This window comes from Musca domestica, unplaced genomic scaffold (assembly GCF_030504385.1).
Source record: "Musca domestica strain aabys unplaced genomic scaffold, Musca_domestica.polishedcontigs.V.1.1 46, whole genome shotgun sequence".
Taxonomy (NCBI): domain Eukaryota; kingdom Metazoa; phylum Arthropoda; class Insecta; order Diptera; family Muscidae; genus Musca; species Musca domestica.
Window position 1 is genome coordinate 357,099 of NW_026712336.1, and position 21,414 is coordinate 378,512.

General features: G+C 36.0%; 1 protein-coding gene and 1 long non-coding RNA gene across 2 annotated transcripts; both read right to left on the reverse strand.

The window, feature by feature from the left end:
• Positions 1-2,677: 2,677 nt before the first annotated feature.
• Positions 2,678-6,168, reverse strand: LOC101900389 (alpha-amylase A). The gene is given in 7 exon segments (XM_005185389.4): positions 2,678-2,945; positions 2,948-3,067; positions 3,070-3,562; positions 5,070-5,452; positions 5,455-5,539; positions 5,927-5,961; positions 5,964-6,168. Coding segments are annotated over 7 exon segments (1,491 nt in total). The 5' UTR covers positions 6,118-6,168; the 3' UTR covers positions 2,678-2,724.
• Positions 6,169-6,193: 25 nt separating this feature from the next.
• On the reverse strand, positions 6,194-20,437 carry LOC131804546 (uncharacterized). Its single transcript, XR_009343165.1, has 2 exons — positions 20,298-20,437; positions 6,194-6,246 (listed from the first exon to the last, which is right to left on the reverse strand). It is a non-coding gene; the product is annotated as an uncharacterized LOC131804546 (long non-coding RNA).
• Between the last annotated feature and the right edge of the window lie 977 nt (positions 20,438-21,414).

Genomic DNA, 21,414 nt, shown 5'->3' on the forward strand with positions numbered 1-21,414 from the left:
GGAGAGACCTAGGATACCAAAAATAAATATGAACCATGAAAATATAATGCAGGCATTGGGCGCCACTTAAGCCGCCAAGGGTGAAGCTGAATCAAATTTCTTGCCTTGTCAATGTCAAATTCAAAGGGCAACGACGCGTCAAATTCCAAAGCGCCTTGGCATTCCTTTTAATTTGCCACTTCCAAAGCAAGAAAATGAAGCAAAGCACTGAATGTGTTTTGGCTTCAATTTTTGAAATCTTCTTTCCAACTCACCTGAACACCAGCATAACCCTTGGGCGCCAAGAATTTTCACACTCAGCCGCAATATCATCCCATTTCCATTCGAACAAATGGACAATGGTGCTACGGCCCGCAGCATAGTTTGATTGATTGACCCCAAGCCAATTGGCTGGATATGGCCAAGAGCAAAGCAACGCTCACGTTGATTTTAGTTAAAAACATTTTAACGTTTCGAACAGAAATGTCTTACTAACGTGTGTTCCGTTAGCCAACTGGTATTTATACTCCCCCTCTGTGTCTCTCCTACACTCTTTGCTCTATGGGTTATGGGGCTTGCAGTTCACTCTCTCAAATATTCCAGAAATCGACAGTTAAGAATTGTTCGATTGATTTGTGACCATATGTTTTATCAGCATTCGCTAAAGTGCAAAAATTATAACACTCCCCCGTTTAAGGTTGAAGGGGGAGATATCCAAACAGCTGCGTCACTACTACTGCTTCTCTCTTATCGCGATTCGAGCTTCTGGGGTACGCAATGGATGGATGTGACTTTACCTTCCTGAGATAAGATAGAACCAGCAAAAGGGTACATAAGTTTGTGTTTTGACTGGACTGGCAAATGTCGGACAGATAGGCAAATGTCCAAGTACTGCAGTTGTTGTAAATTTGCAAAAAAGCAAATTACTAAGCCTCTATAAATGTCAATTGTTTTGATGTTTGAAATCGTGCTCGATATGAGATTCTAAATTTATTCCAACATAATCTTTGATGAGATTTATTAGATTATAAACTGGGGAGGGGACATAATTTATGATCCGAAATGAAGTGGCACGAGTATTTAATTATGAGTGATTTCTTTTTATTTTCGATATGACTGAAGTACTTTTTAGATTAGGTATTGATTGTGAAATATTTAGCCAGTTGTAGCTGGTTTCTGGACATTTAGAGCATGTTTTGTTTTTTGAAAATTTGACTATTTTATTGGTACAGAAGAAGTAGGCCAATGTTATCGATTTCAAAGAAAATCGGGATGTGATTTCCATTTTATGAAATTATGAATATTCAAAATCTTTACCAGGAGATATGGACCACGTCACAATAATTCAAGCCAATGACTTGGTCAAAATATTTCCATTATTTTTATGAGTTACCGCCTGCGGAGCATTTTTCGTCCATACGTAAATATACACTATATGCGTCGAAATATTTGGAGCGATATCTCAAAAACTGTTGAGTTATGGTAAATATATTGAAAGGTGACCCTAATCGTTTTAGTAGCTTGAATATTTTTCCTCAATACACTATATACCAATTCTTATTGTTTTTTAGAAATAATAGCCTTTAAACTTCCTATGGTAGTTTGCACATTATGCAATATTGCGCATACAATTTTGGTCTAATATCTCGAAAACCATTGAGTTATAGTAAAGCGTTTGAAAGATGGTTCTTATGATTATGGCAAGACGAACATTTTTCCCAAAGACATGATCAATAAATTTCTAATATTTTCATGAGTTACGGTTTGTGGAACATTGTGCACAGAGATGCACATTTTTCGTTTATGCGTCGAAATATTGGTAGCGGTATCTCGAAAACCGTTGAGTTATGAGAAAAAAATTGAGAGATGACTTTAGGTATTTCTATACCAGGAATATTTTCTTCAATGACACTATATACAAATTCTTATTAGTTTTAGAAATAACACACTTTGAATTTTCTATAATAGTTTTCCACATAAAGTAATTTTGCGCATACAATATTGGCGTAATATCTCGAATATCATTGAGTTTTGAGGAAAGTTTCTAGGGAAGACTCTTATTATTTCAGCACGACTAACATTTTTGCCGAAGACGTGATCCACAAATTTCTAATATTTCTATGCGTTACTGCATGTGGAACATTGTTTATAAATATGTTATATATTATATTTTGCGTCAAATATTGGGAGCGATATCTCGAAAACTATTTAGTAGTGATTAAAGTTTTGAGAGGTAAGTATAGGTATTTCTGCACCAGGATTATTTTCTCCAAAGACACTACATAAAAATTCTTATTAGTTTTATAGGTTTTACACATGAAGCAATATTGCGCATACAACTTTGGCAAAATATATCGAAAACCATTGAGTTTTGGTGAAGATTTCCAAGAAAGACTCTTGGTTTTTTCGATCGAAGAACATCTTTGCCGAAGACATGATTTTCAAATTCCGATTATTTTTACGAATTACAACTTACGGAACATTGTGCGAACATATTACATTTTTTAATTTATGGGTCAAAATATTGGTAGCGATATCTCGAAAACTGTTGAGTTATGATAAAAGTTTTGAGAGATAACCTGGGGTATTTCTGTACCAGGAATATTTTCTCCAAAGACACTATATAAAATTCACATTAGTTTTATAAATAAAAGCCTTCGCATGTTAATGTTAGATGTTTTAAAATAAAATCCAGGGCTAATTTTTGGAAATAACCGTTTATTTCAAGAACATCTTTCTCTCTCTTTACAATTTCGAATTGACATGAATGGCCAAGACACCATCTTCCTCGGACTTGCGGATGGTAATGGTGGCACGACCATCAGAACCAACCACAACCGATTTACCAGTACAGCTGGAACCAGATTTCATACCCGAAATAACATCACAATAAGTACCGGCAGGCAAGCAGGTCTGCAACGAGGTGCTCATGTCATACGAATCGCCGTTCAAGGCAATGAACCCTTATTGCCGCGACAGAAAGCAATTTGATTGCTGCCATTATCCCACCAATTTTGAAGGGCTGCAGTGCCGACCACATTACGGAAGCCGACCATGTTGTAGATTTGACGCCAACGATGTTCACAACCCAGCCACCGCTGCAAGAGTTATCCGAATTGAAGGTGGGCGAACGAATGTTGGTACCATCGGTAGTGGGTGGACCTTGATCGGTATTGTCGAAGGCAAACGAAGACATAACACGGGTAATACCGAAGGGATGAGCCAACATAAAGGCATTGGCCATTTTATATTGTTTGGAATTTTTATAGGTCAAAATATTAGCACCGCCAGCACCATGGCCACGTTGATTGTCGTGATTATCGACAAAGACCAAAGAACGATCGGAGGGCATGAAACCCCAAGCAGTACCCCAGTTATTCAAGTAGCGCATTTGATCCTTGCCACGGAATACCTTGCCAATTGAGTCAGAGTGTCTGAATTCGGTGACGGTACCCAAATCGGTGTATTCATACTTGGAGATGGCTTCACCACCCATATCGATGACTTCCTGGACAATGAAGGGACGAGTGTTGGCAGCAAAGCCATGAGCAGTGTTTAAGTTGTTCAAACGGGAGTAGATAACCTGTGGAAAGAGATGGATAAAAATAAATTAAAAATAGTTTCATTCATAAAAGTTTGGTACAAAAAGGGGTGATTGGAAATGGAATCCTTGGAAGATAAGGACGTATTTTCGTAATTTATCAGAGGATATTGATATCAAAAGTCCTCAATTTTTGTTTGGCAACATTGTATAAGAAATTCAGAATTTACTCCAAAAAGTTTTTGTTCGTTTTAAAAAATGGGAATTTAATATCCCGATATTTAGCTTTATATCTCTGGAACCAAAGAGTTATAGGGATTATATTTATGGTCGAAACGAAACTCTATTCTACGAAGAACAAATTTCCCAAAGGCACACTTAACAAAATCCCTGCAAATAAAAGAGATTAAGCTTTCAATCTGAGTTCACACATTTACCAAGGTTGCGCACGCAACATTGGCGTAATATCTCGAAAGCCATGGAGTTATGGTGAAAGTTTTGAAGGACGAATCTTAGTGTTTTTGCACGAGGAATGTTTTTGCGAAGACATGATCCACAAATTTCTATTAATTTTATGCGATACAACTTGTAGAACATTTTTCATACACATGCAAAATTTTAGTTTTTGCGTCGAAATATTGGGAGCGATATCTCGAAAACTGTTGAGTTATGGTAAAATTTTGAGAGGTAACCTTAACTATTTTTGTACCAGGAACATTTTTCCTAAACACATTATGTACCCATTCTTAACATTTTCAGAATTAATAGCCGATAAACTTCCTATGGTAGTTTGTACATTAAGCAATGTTGCGCATACAACTTTGGTGTAATATCTCGAAAACCACTGAGTTATGGTAAAAGCTTTAAGGGAAGACTCTTCTCATTTTTTCACGAAAAACATCTTTGCCAAAGACATGATTCATAAATTTCCAATATTTTAATGCGTTACCGCATGCGCAACATTAGTCGTACCATGAATATTTTTAAATTTTTGCGTCGATATATTGGGAGCAATATCTCAAAATTGTTGAGCTGAGGTAAAAGTTTTGTGAGACAATCCCAGTCAATTTTGTACCAGGAACCCTTTTCCCAAAGACACTATACTAAGATTCGTATGACTTTTTGAAATAAGAGCCTTCAAATGGGCTGATGTGGTTTTGCACATGAAGCAATATAATTCATACAAATTTAGCGTGATATCTCGAAAACCATTGAGTTTTGGTAAAAGTTTTGAAAGAAGACACTTGCTATTTGTACACGGTTAGCATTTTTGCCAAAGACATGATCCGTAAATTTCTAATATTTATATGGGATACGGCATGCAGAAGATTGTTCACATATTATCAAATTTTTCATTTATGCGTCGTATTATTGGGAGCGATATCTCGGAAACTGTTGAGTTTCTTTAAAACTATTAAAGGGAAACCTTTGTTATTGTTGTATGAAGAACATTTTATCTGAAGATACTATCAACAAATTCCCATAATTTTCAGGGATAACAGACCCTCAATCACCCCCTGAAATAAAAAAATTTCTTCTCTCAACTCACCTTCAAATCAGCTGGCCACATATGTTTGGCAGCATCGACACGGAAACCCGCAACACCAATGGAAATCAGCTTATTCATGAATTCGACAATACGATCGCGTACCCATGAATTGCTTTGATCCAAATCCTTCAAACCGACCAATTCACAGTTGCGAACCTGGTTGACATCATTGTAGTTTTTGATGCCGCATGTGGCATGGAAATCACTTGCCGAATAGGGAACAGCAGGGAAACTCTTCGAATTGGGATCAGCCTTAGAGCCACCGGTACCCACAACGCTGGCATGACTGGCGGTCATGTGATTCAAAATAATATCAACATAGATGCGTACACCGACATTGTTGCAGCGTTTCACCATGCTGGTGAATTGGGCTTCGTTGCCGGACGGGTGGTCATGAGATAGGAAATGGGTTGGTAACGTTCCCACCATGGGCGATTGGCAACCACGGACATTTCGGTGACTGGGGAGACCTAAGAGAATCGGGAGAAAGTATTGAGTCAAAAGTTTTGGGAAGAAAATCAAATGTAGATGTCGTGCTTTGCAAAAGAGAAATTCATTGCCTATATTTAGGCGTTGTAATGATAGGCAAAGTAGAATATCTTCAAGGCAGAACCACGAGAAAACAGAGGAATTTTCAATATTTCCAGGACTAATAAGTCATAACATATAAAATATATTGCGGAACACATTTACTCCTCTAGAAAATCCACTTTTCTGGGGGATTGAATGTATGTTGCCACATAGTTTTAAATTATTGGACTTACTTCTTTAAATAGACTGATAAAGCTTCGTAATAGGGAAGCGTTATTGTGTTTCTGCCTTAGTATTCCGATTGGTTGTAATTTTTTGGAACTTACCTGAACACCAGCAAAACCCTTGGGTCCCAGGAATTTTCACACTCCTTTGCAATATCATCCCATTTCCATTCGAACAAATGGACAATGGTATTGCGACCCGAAGCATAGTTCGGATTAAATTGACCACTAGCCAGCTGGCTAGAAATGGCCAAGAGCAAAACGATGCTCAAATTGATTTTTGTTGAAAACATTTGTGGGCGTTTTTCGACACAATAAATGTCGTACTGATGGAATTTCTAAAAGTTCACAAGCATTTATACTCGTAGCCTCTTCCCATATTTCGCGGCAAGTACAATGTCACAAATTCTCCAGGTTAATTTCTGTCAAAATCGAATTAGGCAAATAAGATTGCATGAGTGATTTGTGATCTGATTTATCGGTTATCAATGACAACAAACAAAAAGTTATGTCCATTTTATGGTCAACTTGCCGATAGAGGTGTGTGGAAGCACGCCCCACAAGAACAACAAAATTTGCTTATCACGGAATCGTTAACTCATAGGGAACCTGTGAAAGTTACTTTATTCACTTTTCTTTGATTAGAAGTTTTGGTTGTATTAAAAAAAATTGGAGAGGTAAGTATGTAAGAAAATGTTGGGCGCCATATTTTGTACACTTTTGAGTTATGACAAAATTATTGCAAAGTGGTCCATAATTGAATTGGGCATGGAAAAAAAAATGCTCCAATTGGACCATTACTTACTTACATATGTGGCTCAACTCAGAACGTTTGTCCCATAGACCGAACTAAGAGTAGAATTCCTATATTTAGCTTCTTCTTCCCAATTTCGAATATTACGGACTTCCATAACTTTTTATAACCTACACCACATAGTGGTAGGGGTATTATGTCCTCCCAATGACGAACCCTATTGAAATTGGTGAGAATTGGTTCCTATAATCGAAGACCCTCGGTTTTTATGGTGACATTAAAAAAAAAATCAGAAATTACTCTAAAAATTGTTTGTTCGTCTTAAGCCAAGAAACATTTTACGAACCGATATTACGCTTCGTATATCTGGAACCAACGAGTTATAGGGAATATATTCAAGATCATAACTAAGGTGTATTCTATAAAAAAATAAATTTCCAAACAAAAATCTTGGAATTAATAGAGATTAAGCTTTCAATCGGAGTTCACACATTTAGCAATATTGCGCATACAACTTTGGCGTAATATCTCGAAAACTATGGAGTTATGGTGAAAGTTTACAAAGAGGACTCTTATTATTTTGCACGAGGAATATTTCTGCCAAAAACATGATCCACAAATTTCTATTAATTTTATGCGATTTCACTTGCAGAACATTTTTCAGACATATGCAAAATTTTAGATTTTGCGTCGAAGTATTGGGAGCGATATCTCGAAAACTATTGAGTTATGGTAAAATTTTTGAGAGGTAACCTTAAATATTTTTGTACCAGGAACATTTTTTCCTGAATACATTATGTACCAATTCTTAATATTTTCAGAATTAATAGCCGATAAACTTCCTATGGTAGTTTGTACATTAAGCAACGTTGTGCATACAACTTTGGTGTAATATCTCGAAAACTATGGAGTTATGGTAAAAGTATTAAAGGAAGACTCTTATCATTTTTACACGACGAACATTTTAGCCAAATACATGATTCAAAAATTTCCAATATTTTAATGCGTTACCGCATGCGCAACATTGTTCGCACCATGAATATTTTTTAATTTTTGCGTCGAAGTATTGGGAGCGATATCTCGAAAACTGTTGAGTTATGGTAAAAATTTTGAGAGGTAATCTTAACTATTTTTGTACCAGGAACATTTTTCCTAAATACATTATGTACCAATTTTTAATATTTTCAAAATCAACAGCCGATAAACTTCCTATGGTAATTTGTATATTAAGCAATGTTGCGCATACAACTTTGGCGTAATATCTCGAAAACCATTGAGTTATATGAAATTTTCCAAACAATATTTTTTTTGGCCCAAGGACGAACCCTATTGAGATTGGTGAGAATTGGTGTTAATTTAGATATAGCTACCATATATATATTTTTATCCGATTTCAGGTTTTTTGTGCGCCAAACTGATATTAGCAGTCCAAATGACCTGCATTTTGGCACATCAAACCGAATTCAGTCTAGAAGCAAGTACATCAAATTTATTGAAAATCGGTTCAGATTTAGCTATAGCTCCCATATATACTTTTCATCCTATTTGGGGGTTAAGGTCCCTCACAGGCGTAATATGCACTTCACAACTATAATATTAGGTAACAGATATCAGATACAGGTCAGAAATAAGGGTTTACAATTTTGTCAAGATCGGTCCAGATTTGGATACGGCTCCCATATATATCTTTATCCGATTTCAGGGTTTTTGTGCACCAAATGGCGAATATAAGCCCAAATAAACTGAATTTTGGCAATTCCGACTGAATTTGTCTTAGAATCAAGTACTTCAAATTTGATGAAAATCGGTGCAGATATAGCTGTGGCTCCCATATATCTGTTTCATCCGATTTGGGGTTTTAAGTCCCTCACAGGCGTAATATGCACTCCACAACAATGATTTCTGATACCGGGCATCAGATACTGCCCGAAAATGCCTCTGCCAAATATTATCGAGATCATATCAGATTTGTATATGGCTTCGATATACATATGTAATATGTGCCCAAATCGAATTCGATGACTTGGATCTCCATAGACAACATTTGTCATAAGCCATTCCAATATTCAAATGCGAAACTTGAAAAAAATTCGGTGAATAATGTAGCTAAATCATCAAAATAGGAAGTATTATTATATGGAGGTTATACGAAGACGTGGACCTGCATAGACAATTTTCTGTCTTGGACTGTAGTATCAATTACGAACTTCAAATACCAAATTTGAAACAATTCTGGTGAAATAATGTCGCTAAAATCATTCAAAAACCGAATATCGGGGGGTACCGTTGTATGGTGGTTATACGAAGGCGTGGATCTGCACGGACAATTTTCTGTCACAGGCTGTAGTATCCATTACGAACTTCAAATATCAAATTTGAAACATTTTCGGTGAATAATGTCGCTTAAATTACCATTATACCAAAAATAGGGAGGTACCATTACATGGGGGCTATACCAAAACGTGTACCTACATGGCCCATTTTCAATACCAAAAGTCCTGCAAACATAATTTACATTTGAGTAAAATGTTATCAACCTACTTCATTTAGTTCGGAAGCAAGAGTGATTTCCACAGACGGACAAACGGACGGATATCGCCAAATCGACATAGAATTTTATGCTGATCAATAATGTATATACTTTGTGGGGTCTAAAATGGAGGGTATAAAAAATCGAGGACTATATTTTGTCAAGTTTTTATTTATGTAGTTTTGGGCGATGAAACATTTCGCCGAACGTACCAATAACAAATATTAAATATTTATTGGCCCGAATCCTCAAAAATTGAAAAATTTCTTCAATTTGATTTTTTTATTAAAATATTGGGCGCCATATTTCGTTTGGGTCAATATTTCGAAATGAATTTTTCATAAATCTAAATATTTTTATTTTTTTTTAATGACGTCTACTTCAAAATGCCTTGAGGGACCCCCACGGTAGTAAGGGGTTAATTGTGTCACCTCAAATACCCACAATTGGCACAAAATGCAAAATCCATCGATTAGATAGCGCACATTTAAAATTGATTTGTTGCATACTTTAGTTATACGAATGTTGATAGGTAATTTGCGTTTCATTACCCGTGATCACATCGTGATCGAAGGCGTAACCCAATTTTGAGTTAAAATCATTCAAAAAAGGCAAAATGCTATATTTTTAAAAAATTTTCATATTTTTCTTCGATGGAGAACCTGAAAAAAATTGGCAAATTTTACAACGTTTTTTGATATCATAAAGTAAAAAATCGGCCATCGTAGCAGCATTTTTACAGTCTTGTAGGTCCTGCAACATAAATATTTTTTATATTTTCTAAACATTACCCATTTTAGACCGAAAAAAAACTAAACTATAGAAAAGAGATAATAGAGAAATAAGGCTATGTTTATTTTATTTTTTTAATAATATATTTATTTTAATAAGTGTACTGAAAGTCCATTAAAAGCCTAATCAAAATATTTCCCACCTTCTATTTCAATTCACCGAAATATTTTGTCCAGATGTCTTTTGAAATATCAATTCTAACATCATTATCTAATCAAAGAACCTTTTTTTTTAACAAATATACTTATTTTCGCATTCATTATACGCAATAGGTGATAGAGATTAATTAAGGCGTCCCCACCGAGAGTGAAAAAAGTGCAAGCTATTAAATTTTGATTAGATTATTTATATTTTTAATTTATTATTTATTATGATTGAATGAAATTGGTCAGTGAATTCGGTGCATTTGTCCATAACAATAATCGTGATCAGTTCGTGATCGGCAAAGCAATTGGTTTTCGACAAGAAAATCATCTGGCTTTTTTGATCGGGCCCAATGCCACCCACCAACGACCATGCCGACGGAGGAAGACACTATTTAATTTATTACTTTCAATTGTTATTTCTTTTACTTACTAGATAATTTTATGGCTTATACAGGTTCAGTCTCATCTCTAATACCTCAATAAATTTTTGGCTAAAAATATCACATAAAAACCTCATAGGAAAATATAACTGATTATTCGTTTTTGTCGGAGAAAGTTTAAGCGGTTTAATTTTGTGTATTAGGATAGGGAATCAATCCAATCATGAATATCCTCTCGGAATTCTATTCCCATGGATGTCATATTTTTTCAAAAATTTGACTTTTGGTTCATTTATAAAAGTTGCGTAATGGTATGAGAATATTTTTATACCCTCCACCTTGGAAAGGAGGGCATATTAACTTTGTCATTCCGTTTGTAACATCCTTAAATATTCGTCTTAGACCCCATAAAGTATATATATTCATAATCAGCATAAAATTCTAAGTCGATTTAACGATGTCCATCTGTCTGTCTGTCCGTCTGTCTGTTGAAATCACGATACAGCCCACATTATTTGACGTAGAGCGCCAAAATTTAGCAGAGCTATTTGCATTGTGTCTGGGATGGTTGGTATTGAAAATGAAATCGGTCCACGTTCTGGTATAGTCCCCATATAACGGTACCTCCCGATATTCGGTATTTTGATGATTTATGCCACATTTTTTCACGGATTTGTCTGGAAATTGGTATTTGTAGATCATAACGGGTCCCTGAGCGTGTGGCAAAACATTGCATGTATAGGTCCACGTTGTGGTATAGCCCCCATATAAAGGTACCTCCCGATATTCGATATTTTAGTTTTTTTTGCCACATTTATTCACGGATTTGTCTAAAAATTGGTATTTGTGGGTCATAATGGTTTCCAGCTCCGGTGGCGAAACATTGCATGTATGGGTCCATGATTTGGTATAGCCCCCATATAACGGTACCTCCCGATATTCGGTATTTTGATGGTTTTTGCCACATTTTTTCATTGATTTGTCTAAAAATTGGTATTTGTGGGTCATAATGGGTCCTAGTTCGTGTGGCGGAACATTGTAATTATAGGTCCACGTTTTGTGTAGCCCCCATATAACGGTACCTCCCGATATTCGGCATTTTAATGGTTTTTGCCACATTTCTTCTAATGTTTCTTTTACCCTAAGGTGGAGGGTATTAAAAGTTTGGCCCGGTCGAACTTAATGTTTTTTTACTTGTTATTAAAAAATGTAATAAATAAATAATTAAAATATCAAAATTATTTGAAAATAATTTAAAAAAAAATAGTGTAGTTTAAGGGAACTATAAATATGCCAATTTTTTAAAATTGGGATTTTTTTGATCGGTAAGAAAAAAAAAAAAAAAAAGGTTGAAGGCGATGCGGCTTATTTGCCGGTGAAGATGAAGGTACATAAAAAATTATTTTGACTGGCTTAACTCATCGGCTGGCTTCTTCGTAGATGAACAAAGTAGTTTTAGGTTGATTTAGTTCGATTTTGGCCCTAGGCGCCTTTGTTGATTTCCGAAGAAGCCAGCCTTGATTTCTAAGCTACTCGTCCGAAAGCTGTTAAAATTATTCCAGCGACAGCTCATTATATTGTTTACAAGCATACAAAAGTACATTTGGTGAGAATTTTCCAGAAAAAAGTTATTCGTGATGGAATTTAAGCGTGATGGTGTGATTTCTTGGTATTTGGCTGGAAAATCACAAGAGGCTATCGTTAGAGCACTCCAGCATTTAAATGTGAATAAATTATTTGTGTCTCGTTTCATCGCTCGTTACCGTGATACTGATACTGGTAACGTAGCCCGACGTCAAGGATGTGGACGGAAGAAAACATTTCTACATCAGCAGAAATGGTTCGAAAAGTAAAGAAGCGACTTGATCGAAACCCATGTCGCAAATGGCTTGTGAGCAGAACATATCGCAACACTCCTCTTTTCATTCGGCAAATATTGAAAAATGAGCTCGGGCTAAAGCCATTGAAATTCCAAAAAGCGCAAGAACTTACACCGCAACAGAAAGCAAATAGACTCAAAAGAGCTATAGAGTTGCTTCGCATGACCGAAACTGGTTTTCTCCGATGAGAAAACATTCGTTGTGCAGCAGTTTGTAAACTAACAAAATGATCGTGTTACTTGCCAAGAAGGTCAGCTGAAAATGTGCACCTTCGGTTGGCCACCAGAACTCAAGCGCCGGCCATGGTGATGGTGTGGGCCGCCATAACAGCCGACGATAGCTCTTCGCTCGTATTAATCGACCGTGGCATCAGAATAAATGCCGAATATTATCGCGAAAATATTCTGGAGGGTGTATTAAAGCCTTGAGCACGCAAACATGTTGGCCACAGACCTTGGACATTCCAACAGGACTCAGCACCATCGCACTCAGCAAGAATGGTTACAAAATGAAGTTCGTCGCTTCATTTCCAGCGCACAATGGCCACCAAAATCTCCGGATATCAATCCGTTGGACTATTGCGTCTGGAGTATTTTAGAAAGCAAAGTGTCGATCACCTTAAGCAAGCGCTTCGCCGGGAATGGGCCAAAATACCGCAGAGCAACATTCGGGCAGTGTGTGTCGATTTCATTGTCCGTTTGAAAACCATAATTCGTGCCAAAGGTGACAAATTTGAACAAATCAAAACTTATTCTAAAATTTGATGGTATTTCCGACATGTTTTATTTTCATCCAAAAAAAAAAAAAAAAAAAAAAAAAATAGAAAGTATGGCGTTTGACTTTGACAGCGTAAAATTCTAAGACTTTTTATGTCTATGTCTGTCTGCCCGTCTGACTGTTGTAACCACGATATCCTTCGAACGAAATGAGATAGAAGGCTTCGTAAGCTCCTGTATAAAAGTGTAACGGTATTTTTTCGTAATTTTTTGAGATTTTCGCGTTTCTTCCAAATGGTGAAGGATATCGGCCCGGCTTGTTTTGTTTTGGGTTAATTTTCTTTATAAGGATTTCTCTATCGTTTATACCATTTTAAATTCTCTATGTTTACTAAATCCGGTAAACTATATGTGTCCCATAAAACACCTAAGCCATTTAAGGAGTTTTAAAATTCTAAATATTTTTTGGTTGATTTTGAATCGGACATTTGTTACATTTTTCATCTACAAGCTATTTTACATTTTTTATCTGGAAACCTATATCATATCTACAATTGTGTGAAATATTATCACTTTCTTCTCCGGATTTATAATGCCAAGCCCATAAAAACTGCGATGTCTGCAGCTACATTTTAAAATATGGCATCATATCGCGACACCTGTTTAAGTCTACACTCCCCCAATTTTTTTCTCACGGCAACCAAAATTGTTTGCGTCATTAACTTATCGAAAAAGAAGTGCTACCAAAATCTGATTAGATTCTGATTACAATAATTATTTTTACTTACACGTTCCTATTGATTTTAATAAAATTCGTTTTAATTACAATAACAATGACATAATGATATAAGGAATTGTTATTTCTTTTCAATTTTATGCTGAAGCACAGCTATCTAATCAGAAGGGGGGTTTCAAGTGGGATATTTAGTTAATTTATTATAAGTGTTAAATAAGTCAATATAGTATTTAAATTTAGAAGTGGCCCGATGAGCACTTGGTTTATTTAAAAAAAAACTAATTTGACAAAAGAAAAAGAAATGTGTGGGTGTGGTGAGAGGGAAATGGGGGCTAATTTTGGAGGGTTTGAAGGCAAACGTTAAATCAATGCAAAAGTCTTGGGAATTTAAAAATATCAAAGAAAAATATATGGTAGTAAAATTTTGAAATAAAATACAAGTTTGGGTGATCTGGTATTCAGATTCTTGTAAACATGAAATAAAAATTATTTCCATTATCAAATTAATCATTTGGCATTTCTTTCCATTGCAAAAGTTGTCATTTCACATTTTCATCGAACAAGAATTGAAACTGAAGGAACTCGTTCCTTTAGTTCCTTTGAAAATATCATTCCTTTAAGTGAATAGTTCCATTGAACCATGGTATGATAACGAAGTAATAGCGCGTTTAGATTCAAAATTTTATCCGGAATAACCCACATTATCAGGATTTTTTCTTAATCCAGATTTATTCAAGGTAAGGAAAGATCAAAAGTCGAGCGGGGCAGACTATATGATACCCAACAGCACTGTGCGCATTTAGTAGAGTTCCCGTAACAAAGATGTTTATATTGGGAATTTATGCGAAGTAGATCATACCAACTATGAACCAAATAGCATTGCTGTATGGTGCATGATATGACTTCGATAAGGATTATATTAAAAAATATTTATTGGAGAAATACATATACCGGACCGAGTTTCACCAAATGGTAAAATTCGTTTGATTATGAACAAATCTATTCAATTTTGGCTGATAGGGCTGGTGAGCAATAACCGTAAAATCGGATGAAGATGTATATCGAAGCTATATAAAAATCTGAACCGATCTCCATAACATTTGCCAGAGGTATTTTCGAGCAGTATCGGAGGGCATATTACGCATGTGAGGGACAAAAAACGCCAAATCGCATGAAACATATATATGGTAGATATAGCTATATCTGAACCGACTGAATTCGGTCGAATGTGCCAAAATTCAGGTCTTTCGGACTGATATCGGTCATTTGGTGCACAAAAAAACCTGAAATCGGATAAATATATATATGGGAGCTATATGCAAATCTGAATCGATCTTTACAAAATTTCAAACACTTATTTCGGAGCTGTATCCGATATCTGGTACCAAAGATTATTGTTGTGGAGTGCATATTACGCACGTAAGGAACTTAAAACCCCAAATCGGATGAAACATTTTCATGGGAGCTATACAGCTCCCAACAAAGACAAACGCCATAGTTTCTACATATATATATTTTTTAATTTTATTGAATGAAAGCAATAATATCGGGAATAGCATCAAACTTTAGAATAAGTTTAGATTTGTTCGAATTGACCACCTTTGGCACGAATTATGGCCTTCAAACGGCCAATGAAACCGTCACACGCTGCCCAATGTTGCTTGCCGGTATTTTGACCCATTCCCGGCGAAGCGCTTGCTTGAGGTGATCGACACTTTGGCATTTTTTAGTGCCAACATTGCTTTCCAAAATACTCCAGACACAATAGTCCAACGGATTAGTATCCGGAGATTTTGTTGGCCATTATGCTCTGGAAATGAAGCGAGAAACCTCATTTTGTTACCATTCTTGGGTGGCGCGTGCTTGAGTGCGAGTTCTGTTGGAATGTCCAAGGTCTGCGGCCAAAATGTTTGCGTGCCCAAGGCTTTAATACATTCTTCAGAATATTTTCGATATAATATTCGGCATTTATTCCGATGCAATGGTCGAGTGGATACGAGCTGAGAGCGACAATCGGCTGTTATGGCGGCCCATGAAGCAACTCTCTAGCTCTTTTGAGTCTATTTTCTTTTTGTTGCGTTGTAAGTTCTTGAACTTTTTTCGAATTTCAATGGCTTTACCCCGAGCTAGTCGCCGTTGTTACGTTACAACATCATTATGAAGTTGTTGTGTTTAAACAATTCATTAAAACGGCAAGAAATCGTAGTCCAATAAAGAAATAAAACAATGTACTGGGAGGCTTTTCCACGGGTTGATGGGTCAATAGACTTTTGTTGTTATTAAATGTTTACGCGTGCCCATGTGTGAAACAATTTTGCCATGGACGAAAGGGGGGTTTCAAAGGCCTCCATAATTTTGTATAAAAAAACTGACTTTTAGAAGGTCATGTAGGGATGAAAGACTTTTTATTGGTTTTCTAAGAAGATAGCTTCCCTAGTGTGAACATTTTTGGCAAATAAGCGACCAAAGTAAAGTAGTCGCAAATTCGTACCGATATCAACAATGAGGTCAACCCTTATTCAGATTTTTCATTCATAATTTTGCGTTTTAATTTTACAGATATTTGTCGGTAACTCAAAAAATAGTTTGAGAATCCCACTACTGATTTCATTTATCCAAAAAAAGGGTTGATAGTTTGAAGATATAAACCTTAAGTTCGATTCAGCAAATTGGTATGTAATTTACCATAAATAAGAGGCAGAATGGATGACAGAATAACTCAGACTTCATTATCTAATTGAATTAAAAACAAGTAAAATTGTATCAGTCGGGTTTTCCGACAGATGTATACACCCAGCTTTGAGTTATGATTATTCAAACTGTTTACCCTTTATAGGTGAGGTTCCGAAGCAGTTGGCCAATATTGTCCAACACGTATCTGACCTAAGACGGATATAAATATTACAACGTGCTAGGTTGGGACTATATCGACTACTTCCTATACTTTACATGAGATATGTGCAAAATTTTGGAAAGTGTCGAAATATGCGTGAGGTAACAGATATATAGCGGACCGAAGTATTTAATTTTCATATTTCATCTAATGCAGGTAAAAATATTGGTATGTTCAAAATTTGAAAAAATTCGAACATTTATATCCAATTTTATGCGAAAACATAAATTTCGATACATTAAATATTCATATCAGATTTCTGGTTAAGAGACATATTTAGATAAAGCAAGTTGTAAAGAATTGGGGACTTATTATGGAAGTTATGACAGAAATAAGTATTGGAAATTGTGACCCTTTGAGGGGGAGGTACCAGAAGGGGTTCGCAGTTATATATCACTTTCATTATAGATCTTGTGTTAGCAAAAATGTTTGCATGTATAGAATTTGAAGAGAGTTGGATGCTTATTTCGCTTCCTTTGAGCGTTTTGTTTTTTAAAATCTTGAACCCTATGTGGGGGAAGTACCAGAAGAAATGGTCCGATCTTAACCATCTTTATTACAGACCTTGTGTTAATAGAAATATTGAGATGTGCCAAGTCTGAATGGAATCGGATGTTAATTTCCCACTTTTTCCTTCTAGAGGTATCAGAAGGGGTGGAACTATAAATCCCATCTTCACTCCAGACCTTGGGTTTATAAAAACATTGTGATGTGTGTAATTTGAAGATAGCCGGATGCTTGTTTCCTTTTTTATGATGGCTTTTGTTATTTACAACTTTAACCATTTGTGGGGGAGGTAAGGGTAGAATTGGTCCGATCTCTACCATACAGGGTGAGATGAAAAAACTGCAACCAAGTTCAGAAAACAGCAACATCAGAAGAAATGGTTCGAAAAGTAAAGAAGCGACTTGATCGCAACCCGCGTCGCAGTGGCCGAAAAATGGCTCGTGCGTTAAACATATCGGAATATTCAATTCGGAAAATATTGAAAAATGAGCTCGAGGGTAAGCCATTGAAATTCCAAAAAGTGCAAGAACTTACACCGCAACAGAAAGAAAATAAACTCAAAAGAGCTAAAGAGTTGCTTCGCTTGGCCGAAAGTGGTGAACTGCCGAATTTGGTTTTCTCCGATGAGAAAACATTCGTTATCCAGCAGTTTGTAAACAAACAAAATGATCGCGTTTACTTGCCAAAGAGATCAGCTGAAAATGTGCACCTTCTGTTGGCCACCAGTCAGCAGAACTCAAGCGCCGGCCATGGTGATAGTGTGGGACGCCATTACAGCGGATGGTCGCTCTCCGCTCGTATTACTCGATCGTGACATCAGAATAAATGCCGAATATTATCGCGAACATATTCTGGAGGATGTATTAAAGCCTTGAGCACGCAAATATTTTGGCCGCAGACCTTGGACATTCCAACAGGACTCCGCACTATCGCACTCAGCACGTGCCACCCAAAAATGGTTACAAAATGAAGTTTTTCGCTTCATTTCCAGCGCACAGCACAATGGCCACCAAAATCTCCGGATACCAATCCGTTGGACTATTGTGTCTGGAGTATTTTGGAAAGCAAGGTTGGCACTAAAAAAATACCAAAGTGTCGATCAACTCAAGCAAGCGCTTCGCCGGAAATGGGCCAAAATACCGCAGAGCAACATTCGGGCAGCGTGTGACGATTTCATTGTCCGTTTGAAGTCCATAATTCTTGTCAAAGGTGACCAATTCGAACAAAACTAAACTTATTATACAATTTGATGCTATTTCCGACATGTAGATAAACTCGGCAGATACTTCTATTTATTAAAGTCCTTTGTTTGGAAGAATTATCTGGAACTTTTTGTGTATAAAGGGACTATAGAAGGATTTATGTATATAGAGGACCTCTGCAGACTTTTCTACGACTTTTCTGTTGGTTTTTCTATTTAAAGAAATCCTGTGAAGAGATCCTGTCTGCAAAAGTCATCTTGAGGGTCATCTTAATATCAGCAAGTAAAAAAGCTGTAAGTTTGGCCGGGCCGAACTTTGAAACGAATTTGGCAATTTTCAACAATAAAATTAAATCCGTTAAAAATTCTGTTAAAATCTTAAAAATACCGAATGTAGCCGAAATATTAGGGTCTATATGATGACGTCGACCTGCATAGACATCTTTTGTCATAAGCCATTACAATATTCAATTGCAAAACTTGAAAAAAATCGGTGAATAATGTATAAACGTGGACCTGCACAGATAATTTTCTGTCATAGGCTGCAGTATCCATTGCGAACTTCAAATACCAAATTTGAAACAATTATGGTAAATAATGTCGGTAATATCATCAAAATACCGAATATTGGGAGGTACCGTTATATCGGAGCTGTGTGAAGACCTGGACCAGCATAGACAATTTTCTGTCACAGGCTGTGGCATCGATTACGAACTTCAAATACGACATCTCAAACAATTTCGGTGGGTATTGTACCTAAACTCGTCAAAATACCGAATATAGGGATGTACTGATATATGCGGCCTATACGAAGACCTGGACCTGCACAGACAATTTTCTGTCATAGGCTGTAGTATCCATTACGACCTTCACGTACCAAATTTGAAACGTTTCCGGTGAATAATGTCGCTTAAATGCCCAAAATACCGAATATCAGGAGGTACTGTCATATGAGGGCTCTACGAAGACGTCGACCTGCACAGACAATTTTCTGTCATAAATTGTAGTATCCATTACGAACTTCAAATACCAAATTTGAAACATTTCCTGTGAATAATGTCGCTAAAATCATCAAAATATCGAATATCGGGAGGTACCGTTATATCGATGCTATACGAAGACGTGGAACTGCACAGACAATTTTCTGTCATAGGCTCTAGCATCCATTACGAACATCAAATACCAAATTTGAAATAATTCTGGTAAATAATTTCGCAAAAAGCATCAAAATACCGAATATCGGAAGGTACCATTATATGGGGACTATACCAAAACGTGGACCTACATGGCCCATTTTCAATACCGAAAGTCCAGCTGACATAATATATATGTGAGTAAAATTTTATCAACTTAATTCATTTCGTTCGAAAGTTAGAGTGATTTACACAGACGGATAGTGGGACAGTCATCGCAAAATCGACATAGAATTTTATGCGGATCAAGAATATATATATACTTTTTGGGGTCTAAAATGTATATTTCGAGGTGTTACAAACGGAATGACAAACTTATTATACCCTCCATACTATGGTGAAGGGTATATAAATCTCTCAAAGGTTTAGGATCTACCTCAAGAAGTTCTTCTTGCTACAGGCAACCTCTACATGATTTCCATCCATTAAAAACCCCCAACAATGGGACAACCTACCCTCGTAATTTCTTTTTTAGTATTTTTTTTTTTTTCACTTCTCCCTAAATAAAGCCATTTTATGTTTTTTTTTTTCTTTGCCAGATGTACGAGGAGGAGCTACAGGCATTTATAACCTACTTCGTTTTTGTTGTTTTATCTTCTGTTTTCCAGTTAATCACGAGTTTTATGGCCAGCGATATTTCAACAACAATATTGAATTCAATCTAATTTACACATTTGTTTTATAATTTGCAAAACAAAAGATGTTCAAAACAAAACGCTCCAGAAGAGTAGTCGCTTAAATATACCTCCTTCTATTTGTTGTTGTTTTTGTTGGTCATTTATATTTGAGTTATAATTAATAAATATATATTGGCACACTTCACTTTGTTTATTTTGTTGGGTGTTTTTAATTATTTGCAATTATTTCCAATGACGCGAATTGTCGCCCCAAGTCCAAGGTACACACAGAAATGCGATCACAATGTTATCGTTGTTTATCTTTTGGCTTTTCGCAGAATACTAAGCAATTGTCATTTGTTTTTTTTTGCTTTTTAATTGAACAGATGACTGCGATCAGCCGCTTTTGAAAATATATTTTTATTTTTCCCCCCACCCTCAAGAAACCACATCAACAACAAAAACAGCAGAGCGAGGATGCTGGCGATGGATAACTAAATTTAAAAGAATTGTCTGTAATCGATAACAGCGGGCAGTAGGGCAGTATGGTGAGTGAGAAATGTCAAGTAATAGTATTCGGTTAGGAGCTCAAAACTTCGAAAGGAATTTAAAGGTAGTGGTATTCGAAAGTGGAGGTAATGGTATTCAGTTAGTAGCTCCAAACCTCACATGGAATTTTAGTTCCCATGCCATACTATTTTTAGGGTCCATGATATGTATAGTCCCCGATTTGAAGTATTTTTTTTGGGGTCCGGCCATAATTTCCACAAAATCCTCCAAATTTTGGAATTTAGCAAATAACGACCCTAATGCAGGTAATTATTTATATAGGTCCAAATTTTTGTCTAGCCCTGTTTGATCCCATTTTTCTCAATGTTTTTCCAAGAGATCGATGTTTTGGTGTGGCGCCCAAGTAAAGCTGCCTCCAATTAAGTTTTTTTTTTTGGGAAACTTGACCACTTTATTCCACCGATTGGGCTGTGTTCTTTTAATAAATATTGTTATTTTTTTTTAATATGTATAATATATAATAGTTCCGTTCAAATGTGACATAAATATAAGAGTTTCTTAATAACATGTTATTCGTATAACAGTTTCGTCCAATATAAGTTATTCGAACTAACAGTTTATTGTAAAAAATGTTATTCATATGACAGTTTCTTGTAAAAAATCTTTGTTGTATAACAGTTTCTTTCAAATATGACAAAAAAAATTAAAAATTTCCTGAAGAGTATTTAATTCGTA